General features: G+C 41.4%; 1 protein-coding gene across 1 annotated transcript in view; it reads right to left on the reverse strand.

Moving 5' to 3' along the window:
- Positions 1 to 20: 20 nt before the first annotated feature.
- Positions 21 to 14,348, reverse strand: part of usp45 (ubiquitin specific peptidase 45) — a gene marked incomplete in the record, with an annotated part of 28,651 nt that continues 14,323 nt past the window's right edge. Inside the window, 10 exon segments of the mRNA XM_035671918.1 lie at positions 21 to 652; positions 1,753 to 1,897; positions 2,165 to 2,251; positions 2,374 to 2,471; positions 3,150 to 3,816; positions 4,947 to 5,078; positions 5,217 to 5,273; positions 6,048 to 6,139; positions 6,609 to 6,690; positions 8,940 to 9,027. Coding sequence (XP_035527811.1) covers positions 522 to 652; positions 1,753 to 1,897; positions 2,165 to 2,251; positions 2,374 to 2,471; positions 3,150 to 3,816; positions 4,947 to 5,078; positions 5,217 to 5,273; positions 6,048 to 6,139; positions 6,609 to 6,690; positions 8,940 to 9,027 — 1,579 coding nt within the window.

A 14,348-nucleotide genomic window follows, 5' to 3' on the forward strand; every position in this document is an offset into this window, starting at 1 on the left:
TAATTATGCACGTGCATAGACACACACACACACACACACACACACACACACACAAACTGACATCAACTAGTCAGGGCAGTTTAGCATGCGATAATTCTGCATTATTTCCTGTTAGTTACTGTAGCAAACTCTTCCATGCACTTATCTCAGGCACATAATTGTGACAGAGATAGACAATAAACTAAGAACAGCTCAGATTCAGTAACCCTCCTTTCTCCCGGCCTCTTTATAAAGAGTAGGGTTTTTAAAACAGGAAACATGAATGAAAATCTGGGCTATATCAAAGCAGAAAATATTATCTTTTATATATCTAAGATATTCACATCAACATATTCAAGTGCCAATTTGAACTGAGAATGACACAAGGGTCATTCCTCTTATGTAAGACAAGTGAGTGTACAGTGAAGTCTTTCCCTTTTCTTCCCTCGACCTACTCACAGATACAGTAAGAGGAGTAGTACAGGCATGTAACAACACAAAGCAAAACAGAGATCTTGGGAAAAGTATTTTCCTGTGTCACATTACAGCATCTCCTCGTAGAAGAGAAGGTATGCCTGAGAGTTGAGTACCCTTGACTCTGGTACGGTCTGAACGGTGGTATCGCTGATGTACACCCACTGGCCCTGGGAGCTGCCACCGGCATCCCTCGCACCTGAAACACACACACACACACACACACGCAAACACACAGTGTCAATATCAAGGGGGACATAGACTCCTTTGAGAAATAAGCAGCTATTTGTTGTTTCATTTGTCTGACAAACCCAGTGTGGGTAAACAGTCTTCAGTTCAGTGTACAGATATGTGCAGGAATTGTCAGAGCATGGCTCCACATAACAAAGCTAAAATAATGCAATCCAATGAAGAAGATGGACTTCTCAATTAGACTTGGGCACATATTTAGAAATCCTAAAAGTATGACTTTTAACTGTGTCGACAACATAGACGCTCCTTTTTCTGGCGGGTTGATCATATTGGCTCTTAGAGCGTTTATCTTCTGTGCGCTCAGTTTAGATTTGTGTGGGTGTGTTTGCTCTGTGCTTTGTCTTGGAATATTAGTGGCACCTCACATTGCTGCTTTTTATCTCCACAGTCTGCCAGTGGGAAGAATGAACATATAATAAGTGTCCATTCTGGATTAAAAGCTCTTTTTTGCTGTCTACTTTTTCTCTTTTTAGAGAACACCATGTGAAATTACAACTTTCTCTGACTTGCTTACTACTCAGACTGTCTCTTATCTCATCTCCCATGTGTCACACAGATTTGATTGGCTGAGTAGAATCACGTGAGATGACTTGGGGCCACTAAACCAGTGCCCTTAAAGGATAGAAAACTACACCTGTTAACATAGACACGTCCTGGTATGCTAAAATGACTTCTATCACCAGCAAGTCAGTTTTTTTTTTTTTGCTTGTTTTTTTACACAAATACCTTCCTATACGGTATACCCCGGTGAAACGTATGGAACACATGTTTGAGCCTTGTGTCAACTTGTTAGCAGCAAGGTTTTTCAACAAATACATTTCAGCATTACTCTGTACAGTAAAGCTAGGCAATCTCCTAAAGAGTAAGAGAAATACAAATAGAGAAAACCACGGGGCTTTATTGAACATAAAGACCTCTATTCATACTGCCCTTTGTAGAGGACATCTTTAATATTGAGAATGCACCACTTTTATGAACAAACATAAAAAACACAGACACAGAATAGATAAAAGCTCTTAAAGGAGCTCAAGAGAACTAAACCCTGACCTGATAGGTTCCTGTGGTGCTGTTCTGTTTTCCTCTGGGGAGCACGGACTTTCACATAAGCAGTGTAGTGGCCCCCCCGCATTGAGCCACTATGTTCAACAATCCCATACAGGCTGTAGAGGACGCGATCACCGGCTGCCAGGTTCTAGCAAAAAAACAAGATTAGCAAAAAGGAAAATATAAAAAAAAAGTAAAGATACAGAGTCAATTTTATTTGTTCAGAACATTTCATACACACATACTCAACTCAATGTGCTTTACAGTAAAACATAAACCAAATTAGACAGAAAAAAACATACAAATTAATCCACATAAATAAAGCAACCTTTCAGTGACCCATACAACACACACTTACACAAAATACATGTTTTGAGGAACAGTACCAATCAACTTTGGATTAGTCATTTAATACCTTGCAAGACGCCGAGCAGAATGGAGCCAGATCCAAGATCAGAGGGAAGTCAACATGGCGGTTGACTTTTCGTAAGTTCATCCCTGCCTTAAAATACAAAAGCAGAACCATAGCACATTAACACTGAGGCCTGCAGACCCCAACACAAGCCCCTCAATGGCACAGTTTAGGATATGCAAAAACAAAAAAGGCAGCATGTGTCTGCTCACCTGATGGAAGCGTTTAAGATGCAACGTGATGACATGAGGCAGCGAGGATATCAGCATTTGCTTCCTAGCGCTTGTGTACATTTTCTCCACCTTCTTATCTATGCCAGAAACAAAAAACACAAAGAAATGTCAGGTTTAACTGTTAAAACATCCAGTCTGTTTTATTCAAACAAACAAAGTCATGACACCTGGAAAAAGAAAAAAGAGTTTAAGTGATTAAAAAAACGTTATATACATCATGGGATGACAGGAACATCTGGAACCATAGAGAAACTGACAACTTCAGTGATCAGATTGTAGCCCTCCATTTCGACAGTAGAAAGAATTCGCTCTGATGTGCTAGTGATGAACTCAACAGGGTCGGGTGGCAGAGTCAAGGATTGAGATGGTAGTTGTGTATCTAACCATATAATTCCAAAAATATGACTGTTTGGAACATTGTCAGCACACAGAAAAAAATTTAATTACGCTGCAGGGGTGGACTGACCTTTCTATGGACGTTTTAATATTTTTTTCCAAAGCAAAGGCAGAAGCAATTGTAACTGGCAAGAATTTAAGCTGCCTACGTCCAGCATGCTCCATGAAGGACGAAAATAAAACTAGATAAACCTTTTACAACTATCAATCAAGCTTACATGAGATGAGTTCAATATCCAAAAGATGTACAGTAATCTGGCTATAATTTAAAATATCTTATCAATTATTTGCAGGTAGGCAACTCGCAGACTGGTTGCTCTTCTTCAAAGCTCTTTGTTGTTCCACATGTTTTGTCTTACCGACTGAGCCGCTCTTTCGCAGCTGTTTCTGTCTGCGTTCAGTGCAGCTCTCGCACAGCAGCTTGTTGTTGCCCATCAGCAGTTCCACAGAGGTGAACTGGTGGAGGCAGGACTGGATGGAGCACTCCTTGGAGCTGGGTGTGTAACTGTGGGACAGCACCTGGAAGGCCCCCTGGTGGTGTTGATGGTGGAGGTTGTCTCGTGACTGTGTTTCTCCCTGCTCTTCTGGAGAACAGCGTGTAGAAGGAGAGCAGTCCGCAGAGGTGAACCCGAGGTTGACTTTAGACACTGCAGTAACTAGCTGCTCTACAGCGCCACCTTGCCTCGTGGAGGATGACGGTGAAGGGGAGGAGGCGGAGATGGGTGTAGGTGATGGAGTGAGGGTGGAGGTGGACGATGGGGTGGACATGTGCCCGTGGCTGTGGCTGGAGGAGGGGGTGCGTGGGGCCCACTCGCTCTCTGAGGCCTCGCTGTCAGCGTCATTACTGCTGTCCTGAGCACCAGAGTCTCTTTCACTGCCATCTGATAGGCTGCCGGCAGCGGCCATCTTGCAAACTGAGACGCCGCGGGCTGATCCACCAGCTACCCCCTCCTCCTCTGGCCGCTCCGCACTGCAGCCTGCTCCCTTCTCCTCCACAGAGCTCGAAGACCTCCTGCTCTGTTGCTTCTGGAGAGAAGAACAGATACATCAGTGAGGCCTATTCTGATGTGCCAGATGACAAATATTATGTATTTAACAGAGTCAACATGGAAATTGGACATGACATGGATATGAAACACTTTACAACAACGTTTCTTCACTTACCACCACAGAAAATACCAGGCTCTTTAAGTACCACTATTATGACCAACGTTAAAATACAGTAATGTAGGCCGACCTTATTCAGCTACGGACAGTTCATGCACGGTGTAAGTTTATTTCTAATAAAATTATTTATTGTTGACTGTTGTTAAATCCTGAACAAAACTTTTCAAGCAAAGGAGATAATTTGGTGGAAAAGAGGTACTCCTGGTCCATACTTAATAGTTACCATTTGGAGCCACAATTGCAGTGTTTTTATTTCCCCTCTGCCTACTGTCTTGCCATCATGTTTTAGCTTATGTTAGACCATGGATGTATTGTGTGCACTACATGCATGACAATGTAGCAGGTTGATATTGAAAAAAAATATCCAAGAAATGCAGAAGTTATTTTAAATTACATTTCAGTGAAGTATTTTAGTCAACATTTTGTAGTATCTTGATAATATATGTTTTTAAATTAATCAATTCAATTAAAATAAATATAATTCAGAGATTCTTCCACTACAAGCAGCTTGTGTGGAACCACCATGTGCCATAGTTTGAGAACTAGTGCTTTAGAGGGTAAGAATTAAATTGGATAAATATGTATAGATATTTACACATTTAAAAAGGTTAGCTATTAGCTTGCCCTATGTTGCTTTGTCTTTCTATTGGCGGTCGATTTACAAAGAGAATTTCACTTTGTAGAATTTAAAGGGCCAAGCTTTGTCTTCTTTTCAAAATCTTACAAAGGATGACAAAAAATAGAAACTGAAATGAGTAAAATGTCTACATTTGGCCCAGGCTTTGCACAATGTGCGTATTGTGCATCAGTTTGCAGACAGTGGTGTCAGGGGGAAAAAAAACACTGACATGATACAGAATAAAACAAATAAACAAACAAACCCGGCAGATAACAGCTTTATGAGAGGCATAAATAGAAACAGTAAAGAGAATAGCTTTTCAAATGAGAAGGACTCTTTACCATTACATACTTCATATAGACTCCCCTACCTGTCCGCTCAGCTTCCTGGTGTTTCTGTTGACAGAGTGCGCTGCAAAAGGAACCTGGTCGCTGTGAGTCATGTGGGTGTCCTGCTCCCGGCTGCCCTTCCCCAGCCTACCAGGGTTTGATGGTTTTGATATCTGAGCGACAAATAAAGCATCATCAGTTCTAAGCGGTAACAACATGGTGTAGTATACTGGCTAAGGTGTAAGAGTGATAATGATCATCCTTTAATATTATTTGCATTGATTTTCTTCTGAACAAATGTAGTAGCTCACCCTCTCCTCTATGATGGGTAGAGAGATGTCTATGAAAGCCTCCTTCACTGTGGAGATCTGAATGAGAAATCACATGTAAGTCAGTGCCAGCATATATATTTATCTGCTTTCCTTAATAGTTAAGACCAAAGCCTGTTGGTAATAATTAACTTCTACTGCAGATTTTCACTCTAAGAGGAGCTGTGGGAAGCGGCTGTTTCTTTTTCCTCTGTAGCTCCACACCTGGTGCTCTCTACCTTCAAGGATATTCTTTAGTTTTCATAGTGGCAGTTGCTTTGTTAACAACTCTGAGTGCCCACATTTTATTGTAAAAGCCTGCTGTAAACAGTTGGTGTCTGAGCTGGTCCTTGAAGTGCAGTTTTGTTTTGTTTTTCCCTGTTGATTTCTGTTCCCTCTGACTTATTTTTTTAGTACATCGTCATCCTTTGGTTGTGGGTATCAAAGTAAAGAATGATACTTGGATGTAACGGCTAGAAGACAAATGGCAACTTAATATTGGGGAGCTTACAAATATCTGCCAGTTTATAACCACTTATAACAACACCAGTGTTGCTGGAATTTGTCTGGCAGTCTATTGTGCTTCCTGCAGCATTTGTTTGAACCAGTAGCAAAATAAAATGGAATATTAAGAAAGGTGGGGAAGGTTTAACAGCAAGGTTTACCACATCTATTCAGCATCAACTGTTGTCTGAATATAAGGCTAGATGAAAAAAGTGTGATCTTGTCGACCCTGTTGTGCTTCATGTGTATTCCTTTGAGTTCAACTCTTTGCCTGATTGGCTCACACGGACTATTCAGAGCCTATGCAATGCTTCGCCAATATACACTTACATGCTCACACTCCTCACACATTATTGTGTTGGTCAGCTCGCCTACAAAGATGCGGTCAACGAAGTTCATCCTCACACCTTCCTTCCCGTATGCTAGTGGGAAAGAAAACATTGTCATCTATTGATTACATAGGTGGATAATGTGATGAATAGTCTGTCAATTCCTTTAAAACCATTCTGGTCACTATTATGTCTTCAATAAAAGCTGAGAACGAATTGTGTTCAGAATTAGAATCAAGCTTCTTGGACTTTGGACAGATGCAGGATTACTTCTTGGAATCAAAATAACCTTTTTTGTCAAGACGTTCTAATTCTTAAAGGTCAAACACACATTTCAATTTCGACAAGCTGGACAGTTAGAAGGTATATAACTCATTTTGTTGATAATACGAACAAAACTTTTCAGGCAACACTGAAGGTTTATCTAACAAAGATTATGCTGTTATATGTCTTCGTTCAAACCACCCTCAGTCTGGTTTGTAAATAAGTTGTATTTCCATTAGCTGCCACAAGATGGGACTATTGATCTTGGCCATCCATTTACGGCGACTGGCATATAAACCTTTGACTTTGCGTTTGGTGTCCTCATCTGCAGTCTTCTCTGTGGGATTGTTGAAAGCTTTCAGAATTCCCGCTTTCACCCTCTGGAAACAACAAACAAAAAAAAATACAACAATGCAGACTTTATGTGATATTCCTGGATGCAAAATAAACACATAAATTCACTGTTTTTTTTCTTGAATTCTCTCCATTACCTCCATTAGTGAAACATCAAAATGTAGCCTACAGCTCAGTTTGACAGGTATACCTTATTATAAGCATCATTAGTGTAAAATAATTATTGTGCTTGTCTAAAAACATAAACATGTAAATCCCTTAATGAACTCTGCATGATTTCTGTTTGTGTGTGTGTGTGTGTGTGTGCGCAGAAGTTCTTCACGGGAGCGTCTTATTGAAGGTGACATGGTCAGTGAGTGTGTTGGTGAGAAAGCTGTGAAGAGGCACAGCCACAGTAAAGCACCAATCAATAGATAATTGGCCATGGTCTATGTCTGCGGTCGAGACCAGTCAGCCCACATTGTATCGGGACCCACACACTGGACTGGCTATTTAGGTCAAAAAGTCCTGTTAATCCAAGCTCGGCCAGTCTGCACCCCACTCAGTCAGCAGAGTCAAACCAGGCTGAGGCTCTCCTACTAATTAATTACCAGTAACCCCCACCAATGTAACAGCGTGCACTGTCCCACACAGGATGGGAGGGGGTAGGGAGGGGGTGAGGCGGTTAAGGGGGTGGAGAGGGTTGCTGGTACAAGGGTGCAGGGGTGGAAACTAAAATGAAGACAGGGCGAAGAAGGACAGTCCATGCCCTGAGAGAGTAATACCTACCGTCTCAGCTAATTGGTGATAATTGACTGGGGCCAAATTAGCATATTTAGATCTCTGATACTAATGGCCAATCAACACAAACACTTAGGGCCTCTAAAAGGTTGGTGACACCCACTGCAAAAATACCAGTGTCTCTCTCGGACACACACTCACACACTCACACAGGAGTGTGTATATTATTTTTGTGGTATTTATGAGTTACCCAAATGTGCCTATTCAAAATGAATAGGTTTATTCTGGCTCAGTTATAGATTCTCGTAAAGAACGACATGTTTGTCCAGCTTTGAAGAAGCTAAACATTTCATCTTTATTAGAACAGTTAGTCACTGGTTTAATGTTTGCATTCATTTTTTAAATGATATATTATATTGTAGGCTAAAATGCCACTGTATCTCTGAATGTGCTTGGCTGTATAAATGAGTTTCTGAGTGAATGAATAGAGGAGGCCGTACCCCCTCCCTCTTTACCTCCTTGATTGGATTGGGAGACAGGCTGATGGGCTGATGAGTGTTTGTGTGTGTGTGTGTGTGTGTGGTTGTGTGTGGGAGGGGGGCTGTGGGTGACCCTCAAGCACAATGGGACGGCCCTGGAGCTCATTCAGCAGCTGTGGGTTTCCCAAGATCGCACAATGATGCCGGTCGTGCCACTTGCAAGTCCCCTAAGTGGCACAACTGTCAGTGTTCACAAGTTTGAATGGGAGCAGGGGAGCCCAGCCTGTGGCCCCTCCTGGGTCTGGGGCTGACCACTAAACACACCCGCTAACTTCTCCTCCTTGGTTCACGTAGTCACTGGTGGGGCCACGGGGGGCAGCTCAGCCTTGCAAAGGGCTGCTGTGGGGTCTCCTAATTGCCCTGCAAAGGGTTTGGGGGGAGGGGGTTTCTCTGTACTTGCCAAAAACATGGCACCATAAGGTTAAAGCACAAAAACTGGCTAGCCAAACAAAAAGAAGATATCAGCTTATGTGAGAGAACCCAGCCCAGCCCAGCACAGCACAGCACAGAGCTGAGTTCATCCTAGTCTAGTCTCTATATATTGTACAAGTGGAGGGTTCATAAGGCTGACAATAAATGCCAGTGACTAAAATTAATTCTTTAATTCATTAATTTTATAAGTGAACTGCCATTATTGCTGCTTGATTATCTTTTCATAAATTGTACAATGTACTCCATAAATAACTATGTACTTAACAGCAATCCGGCTAAACAACAAAAATAGCAGACTAAAACAAACAAAATATCATTTGCTAAATCAAATAAAAGAAAACAAACTAAGAGTCTGCAGTTATGTTAGCAGCTCTGTGAGGCTGTGCTAGGGCACATCAGTGCTTTGAGCTAAATGCTAATGTGAGAATGCTAATTTTCAGTGACAATGCCGTTCATGTTCAGAATGTATGTTTACCATGTTCACCATCTTAGTTTAGTGTGTTAGCATGCTAGAGGATGAGGGCTTTGTTAGAAGTGCTGTGGCTAAACAGGTGTATGTACATATATACAGTTTATAAGCTCACTTTAGTTTCCTCTACTCTTATAGAATCCATTAGGTAGTGCAGAAGCTCCTGGCTGTCTTGTTGTTGGTAGCCCTTGAAGCGCGGAGCCCTGTAACACAAAATAAAAACACTGATGAAAGTCAAGAACAACAGAGAGACATAATCTTATGAAAGGAAGCAGAATATGGTAAGGAGAAAACCACTATTACCCCTTTTCAAGGCCTTTTCACTACTGTACTTTTACCGGAGGGTAGACCAGTGTCACATATTAAAACATTAAAAGTAAGTTTTAATGTGTAATCTATGATTTCATATTTGTCTTCAAAGTTCTCAAACTTGCTTTGCAGACATTCAACAGAGATTCAACTCTTCAAACTTTTGAGTCAGATTTAAATCTTTTCTTTCAGTTGGCATTCTGGGATTTCTGACAGTATTTTAACAGGGAACCAAACAAACAAACCCACAAACCCCCAAAATCACTTGGCTTCTAATCAACATTTCGAAGACACAGATTTTGTAACACTGAAAACATTACACTTGCAGACCTTGTAAGAATAAAGCAAATTATTTCAGACATTACAATACTATTTTACAAATGTTTTTTTAATCCTATTTTTCAGTTATGAATTCAGTTTACAAGATCAAATCTTAGTTTTAATATCTTGATATGTGACAATAATCTACCCCTATACATTTTAGCTTTGTGGTACATACAGTATTTACCACTGTAGCATTTCTATCACTTCTGAAAGATCTAAAAAGAAAAAACTACCATCATGTCCTGGAGTCTGTTACCTTTAAACAATGCACATCTTGATAACATATAACATATCTTCATGACATATAAGATGACATAATTAAACACACCACAACCCCCCTTCTAGCAAAAACTTCAAATTACTTAATCTATTATTAATTAATTTTTTAAAATTTGTTTTTTTTCCTCCATAATTCTATCATTTAAAATGATTCCACAGGTTTTCAATTATAATTCATGCTGACTCTTAAAAGGTTCAGCCATTTTACACAATCTTTGTTCCACTGGGTTATCCTCGATAATACAGAGGTCCACTACAAGGTAAGTGCTCCATACAGAACAGAAATAATAATAGTCTGCATTCAAACCACAGCTCTAGCATGCTGGCAGTCAATTTATCAGATTGACACTTTTTTGGCAGATATCCATCATGGACATTAATGCCAGAGCGTTTAGAGGGGAGGCTCTCCTTGGGTCCGTCCCCTGGCCGTCCACGGTGAAGCAGATGTGAGGACAGATGCCAGGGGCAGATGGGCAGCCAAGGCTACCACTGCCACTGCAACCTGTTGGGCCGAGCCAGCCACATAACCATAGGACAGGTTGGTCCAGCAGGCTCAACACACACTGAGGCCACACTACTGATTTGAGAAGCCATCAGTCAAATGTTGAGGGTGTTCAGAGGGCAGGGGGTTGGGGTGGTGGGTTAACTCCTTTAGGAGTACTGTGGAGGTCCTTTACTGGTACTTCCTGATTTACACCAGTGGTATTCTCCTTGGTTTGACAAGGCTTTATTTTAGAGGAAACTGCGTCCACCCAAATCTTTGACACAGCATACAGCTGGTACCAATCTAATACTAATTTATGAATACTCACACACAGTAATGTACACAGTAGTGTGTTTTTGTATTATCTTAGTGTAGACAAAATCTGGCCACAGTGTTTTTGTCATTCTCAATTATAATCACACTTATTGGAAGAGTTCACTTAAGATGAATCATCCCTCTCAGACATGCTGACATGTGGCCCAAGAATGGATGTCCGTTGTTGGGAGAGAGATGGCCAACCACCTGCCCTCAACACAGGTCATAACCAGGGGGTCTGGAGGAAAGTCACCCCCACCCCAACCTTACATACAGACATGCACAATCTCTCTCTTTTGCCCTTTTCATGCAGACACGTGGGGAAGGGTGGGTGGAGGGTGAGGATGGTAGAGAGCACATATGTCATTTATTCGCCAACCCTAAAAATGAACAGCATGTGAAGGAATGTCCCCCTGTTGTTCCGCTAACTAGTCTGTCAATCTCCCACGAGAGAGACGGCGAGAGAGAAATATAAAGCAAAACAGAGAAGGATATCAGTGAGAGCGAAAGAGAGAGTGAAAGAGAGAGAGAGAGATTTGCAGAGCAGTATAGAGAAAAAAAGAAAAGCTTGGTTGGGATCAGTGGGAATGAGGAGGTCTGGAAGCTCATCCCAGTGGAGAGAAGCAGAAGGGCCCTGTAGCGCTGCTCTCAATCTGGCCAATGCAAACAGCTGCGGTGCTAACACAATTAATAGCCGGATGAGTTAGTACCAGACACAAGGCCACACAAGCTCCCCCCCAAACACACACACACACACATACGTATGAGCAACACAATGCACCCGCACACAGTTCACATATTAAATTCGTCCAGCATTTACTCACACATAAACAATCTAAATATGACTCAATCATTTACAATATTTTCATAAAGAAATTGGTATCATACAAATATAGAGGGTTGTATACATATCTGGCCTAGCAGCAAACACATCTAACCTTTGTTTGGTGACATCCACCCACAACGCCAATATGCCTAGAGTATAATTTTACCCTGTAGAAAATACAGGTTAATACGTTGCTAGGTTAAAAAAAAAAAGCGAGATACTGAGATATTGGTATATCTCAATGCCAAATGCATTTTGAACAGTTTCATCATTTCCACATCCTTATTTTCAGGTCTCCTAACATTCACAGGGTCAGACCCAAGAAAATGGATTCTTATCATCAGATTGTAAAGTTAGAATCCGCAGACGGCAGTTCTTGCCTCAGAATATGTGTACAAGCCAATGTTTGTATTTTAAGTATACATATCTGCTTCTTTTCTTCAACCTGAAAGAGACCTTCCTCCTGAGCAGACCTGTATGTCTGCCCTGTCTCTTTGTGTGTGCACTATATGTTTGTCAATGTAGATGTGTGTTTTCTGCCCTGGATGCCAGAGCACAAGATGGAATCCACTGTTGTGCTCTGCTATTTCTATCAGGGATGTAAGGCTCCTCATAAAGATTGAAGATTCAAGGCTTACGAACAACATTTGAAAATGTGGGTAGTGGGTACTGTATGTAGACATTTATTCACACATGGATGGAGAAGACAGCCGGCATCCTTTTCATTTTTTTTTTGCAATACTAGAAAAGTGTCCAGTGGCTGTCCTGAAAATTGAATCAGTCCTTGAAAGAAGCAGGTGCAGACAAATGCCTCTGTCCTGCCTTTTTGTCCAGCTTATGTATTAGACATGCAATGTAGAGTGCATCCCAATGGACTGATAGTAATAATAACTAGTAACATTCTCAATAAATAGCCATTTATAATGCTTTAGATGGACAAAAGCAGTAGACAGGCTGTATGAATACCACTGTCCCTGAGTGACAGACTCCAGGTGCCAAGGAGGAAGATAAATATTTTTGTCTATAATTAAATGCAGATTTTCCACCACTGACAAGCTTAGCAGTAAAACAAGGTCTGGCTACAAGCTGGGACTCTCTCTGGCACCAGATAGAGAGTATGGTGCTGACCAACATACCCACATAGCTTGGCACTGGTCCGAGCCCCGACCAGACCTCTTCCACTGGCATCAGGAGGAAGAGGCAGGCAGTGGGATACTCAGCTGGTTGATGTCAAATGCATGTAAACACATGTACACTCACACAAAACTGGCCTCAATGGGGCTCCAGTGTTGCACATAAACACTCCAAATGGCCCTGATCTGAGCCAGAAAGCCTTATTAACCTGCCTGTCAACACCAACATGCTAGGAAAGACGGTGAAAGAGAAATGGAAAAGCGCTCTCAGTCCCCACAGGCCAAGGGCAGACTTACATCCCTTTGAGTGACAAGAGCATGCAGTGACAGGTGAGGATGATGAGGCTAGAGTCACAGAATGTAGCCATTATAAAAGGACACTAAAATGGAGAAAAATGTCCCAGTAAACAGGAGCGGTTCTTGACTCTGGCCTTTCAGCGCAAAGCTTTAGACCTGACTGAATGTAGATAAGCTGCTGTGTGGAGAAGCAACTAAGAGCTCAGGCTAGTTCTAAACACTAATGCTATAACATTGTGGATGTTAGCAGGAATAGCATATACGTGAATAAGGCCAGAACCCTGAATATTAACGTCTAGTCGTATGAAAAAGCTAGCTAATTTCTTTAAATTGTTAAAACAAGCAAGATTACAAGGTATCACTTCGGGCATTGAGGCTGGCGTGGTCTCCAGATTGATTTATAAATATCATACGTACATGGTGCTGCAACTAGTAATTCCTTTTCGATGATCTAATCTGATGATTTTCTTCAATTAACCGATTGAATGTTTAGTCTATAAAATGTCACAAAATAGTGAAAAATGCCCATCACAAGTTTCTAGAGCCCAAGGTGATGTCTTCAAATTTCTTGTTTTGTTAGACAAAGAAGACAAAGAAATCCCACACACCGTCAATCTTGATATCTTAGTCCTTCCACAGTCAAAGCTCTTGATCTGTGCAACAACTTTGTTGAATTTGTTACCTGCTGGCATCTTTTCATGTTGCAGCTCACTCAGTACCACTACCCTTCTCAAGAAATTAACAAGGTCACACAGAACAAAGCCAACGCTTTTGAATTCTTGGCAAAAGATGCTCAGAGAATTTCATCACCCACATATATACCTGGACCTGGATATACCAGCTCCTTTCTTTCACTGTTTTTCTTTATTATTATTATTGCTGATTGATTCCTCTGACAGTCTATGCAACTATATTTTTAATAAGAAATTTCAAAGAATTTTGTAAGACCATGTTTTGGTCCTTTTCTTCCCTTTGAGGATATATGAGGGCTGCATATTTACATTTACTGTATGGATGTACAAACAATTACATACTGCCCTTAACTAAAGTCCACTTGTGGTATAAGTGTACCATTTGGTTAATGGGTACTGAGGCTTAAAGTCATATCTCTCTATTCAAATGCATGTCAGTGGAATAGATTAGCCCTACTTATGAATGCATAAAGGTGTGTGGAATGCTTGCTGTCTGAATGCACAATTGCCTGCATGTGTGTTGCAGGCCGAGGTGGTACCAGGTGAGGTGGCAGCCCACATACACACACTTCTACACACAAACACACACACTGAGGCCTTTCTGATGAAAGCTAGGTACCAGAATACATACCCAGTCATCCAATGTAAAATACCCTGGTCACCCACCTGCACTACTAAACAGTGCAACATACACACAGAAATACAGACACACAGACAACACAGGCTGGACCCAACCAGCAGTGTACCATGCTCAAACAAGAACCCAGCCAACCAAACATTCACACTGTTCACAAATGTAGGGCTGTTTCTGCCTGTCATACAGCCCGTTAGACATTGCTCTGGATCAAATATGACACAGGTGGCA

This window comes from Morone saxatilis, unplaced genomic scaffold, assembly GCF_004916995.1.
Source record: "Morone saxatilis isolate NCDOM2014 unplaced genomic scaffold, NCSU_SB_2.0 Contig24, whole genome shotgun sequence".
Taxonomy (NCBI): Eukaryota; Metazoa; Chordata; class Actinopteri; family Moronidae; genus Morone; species Morone saxatilis.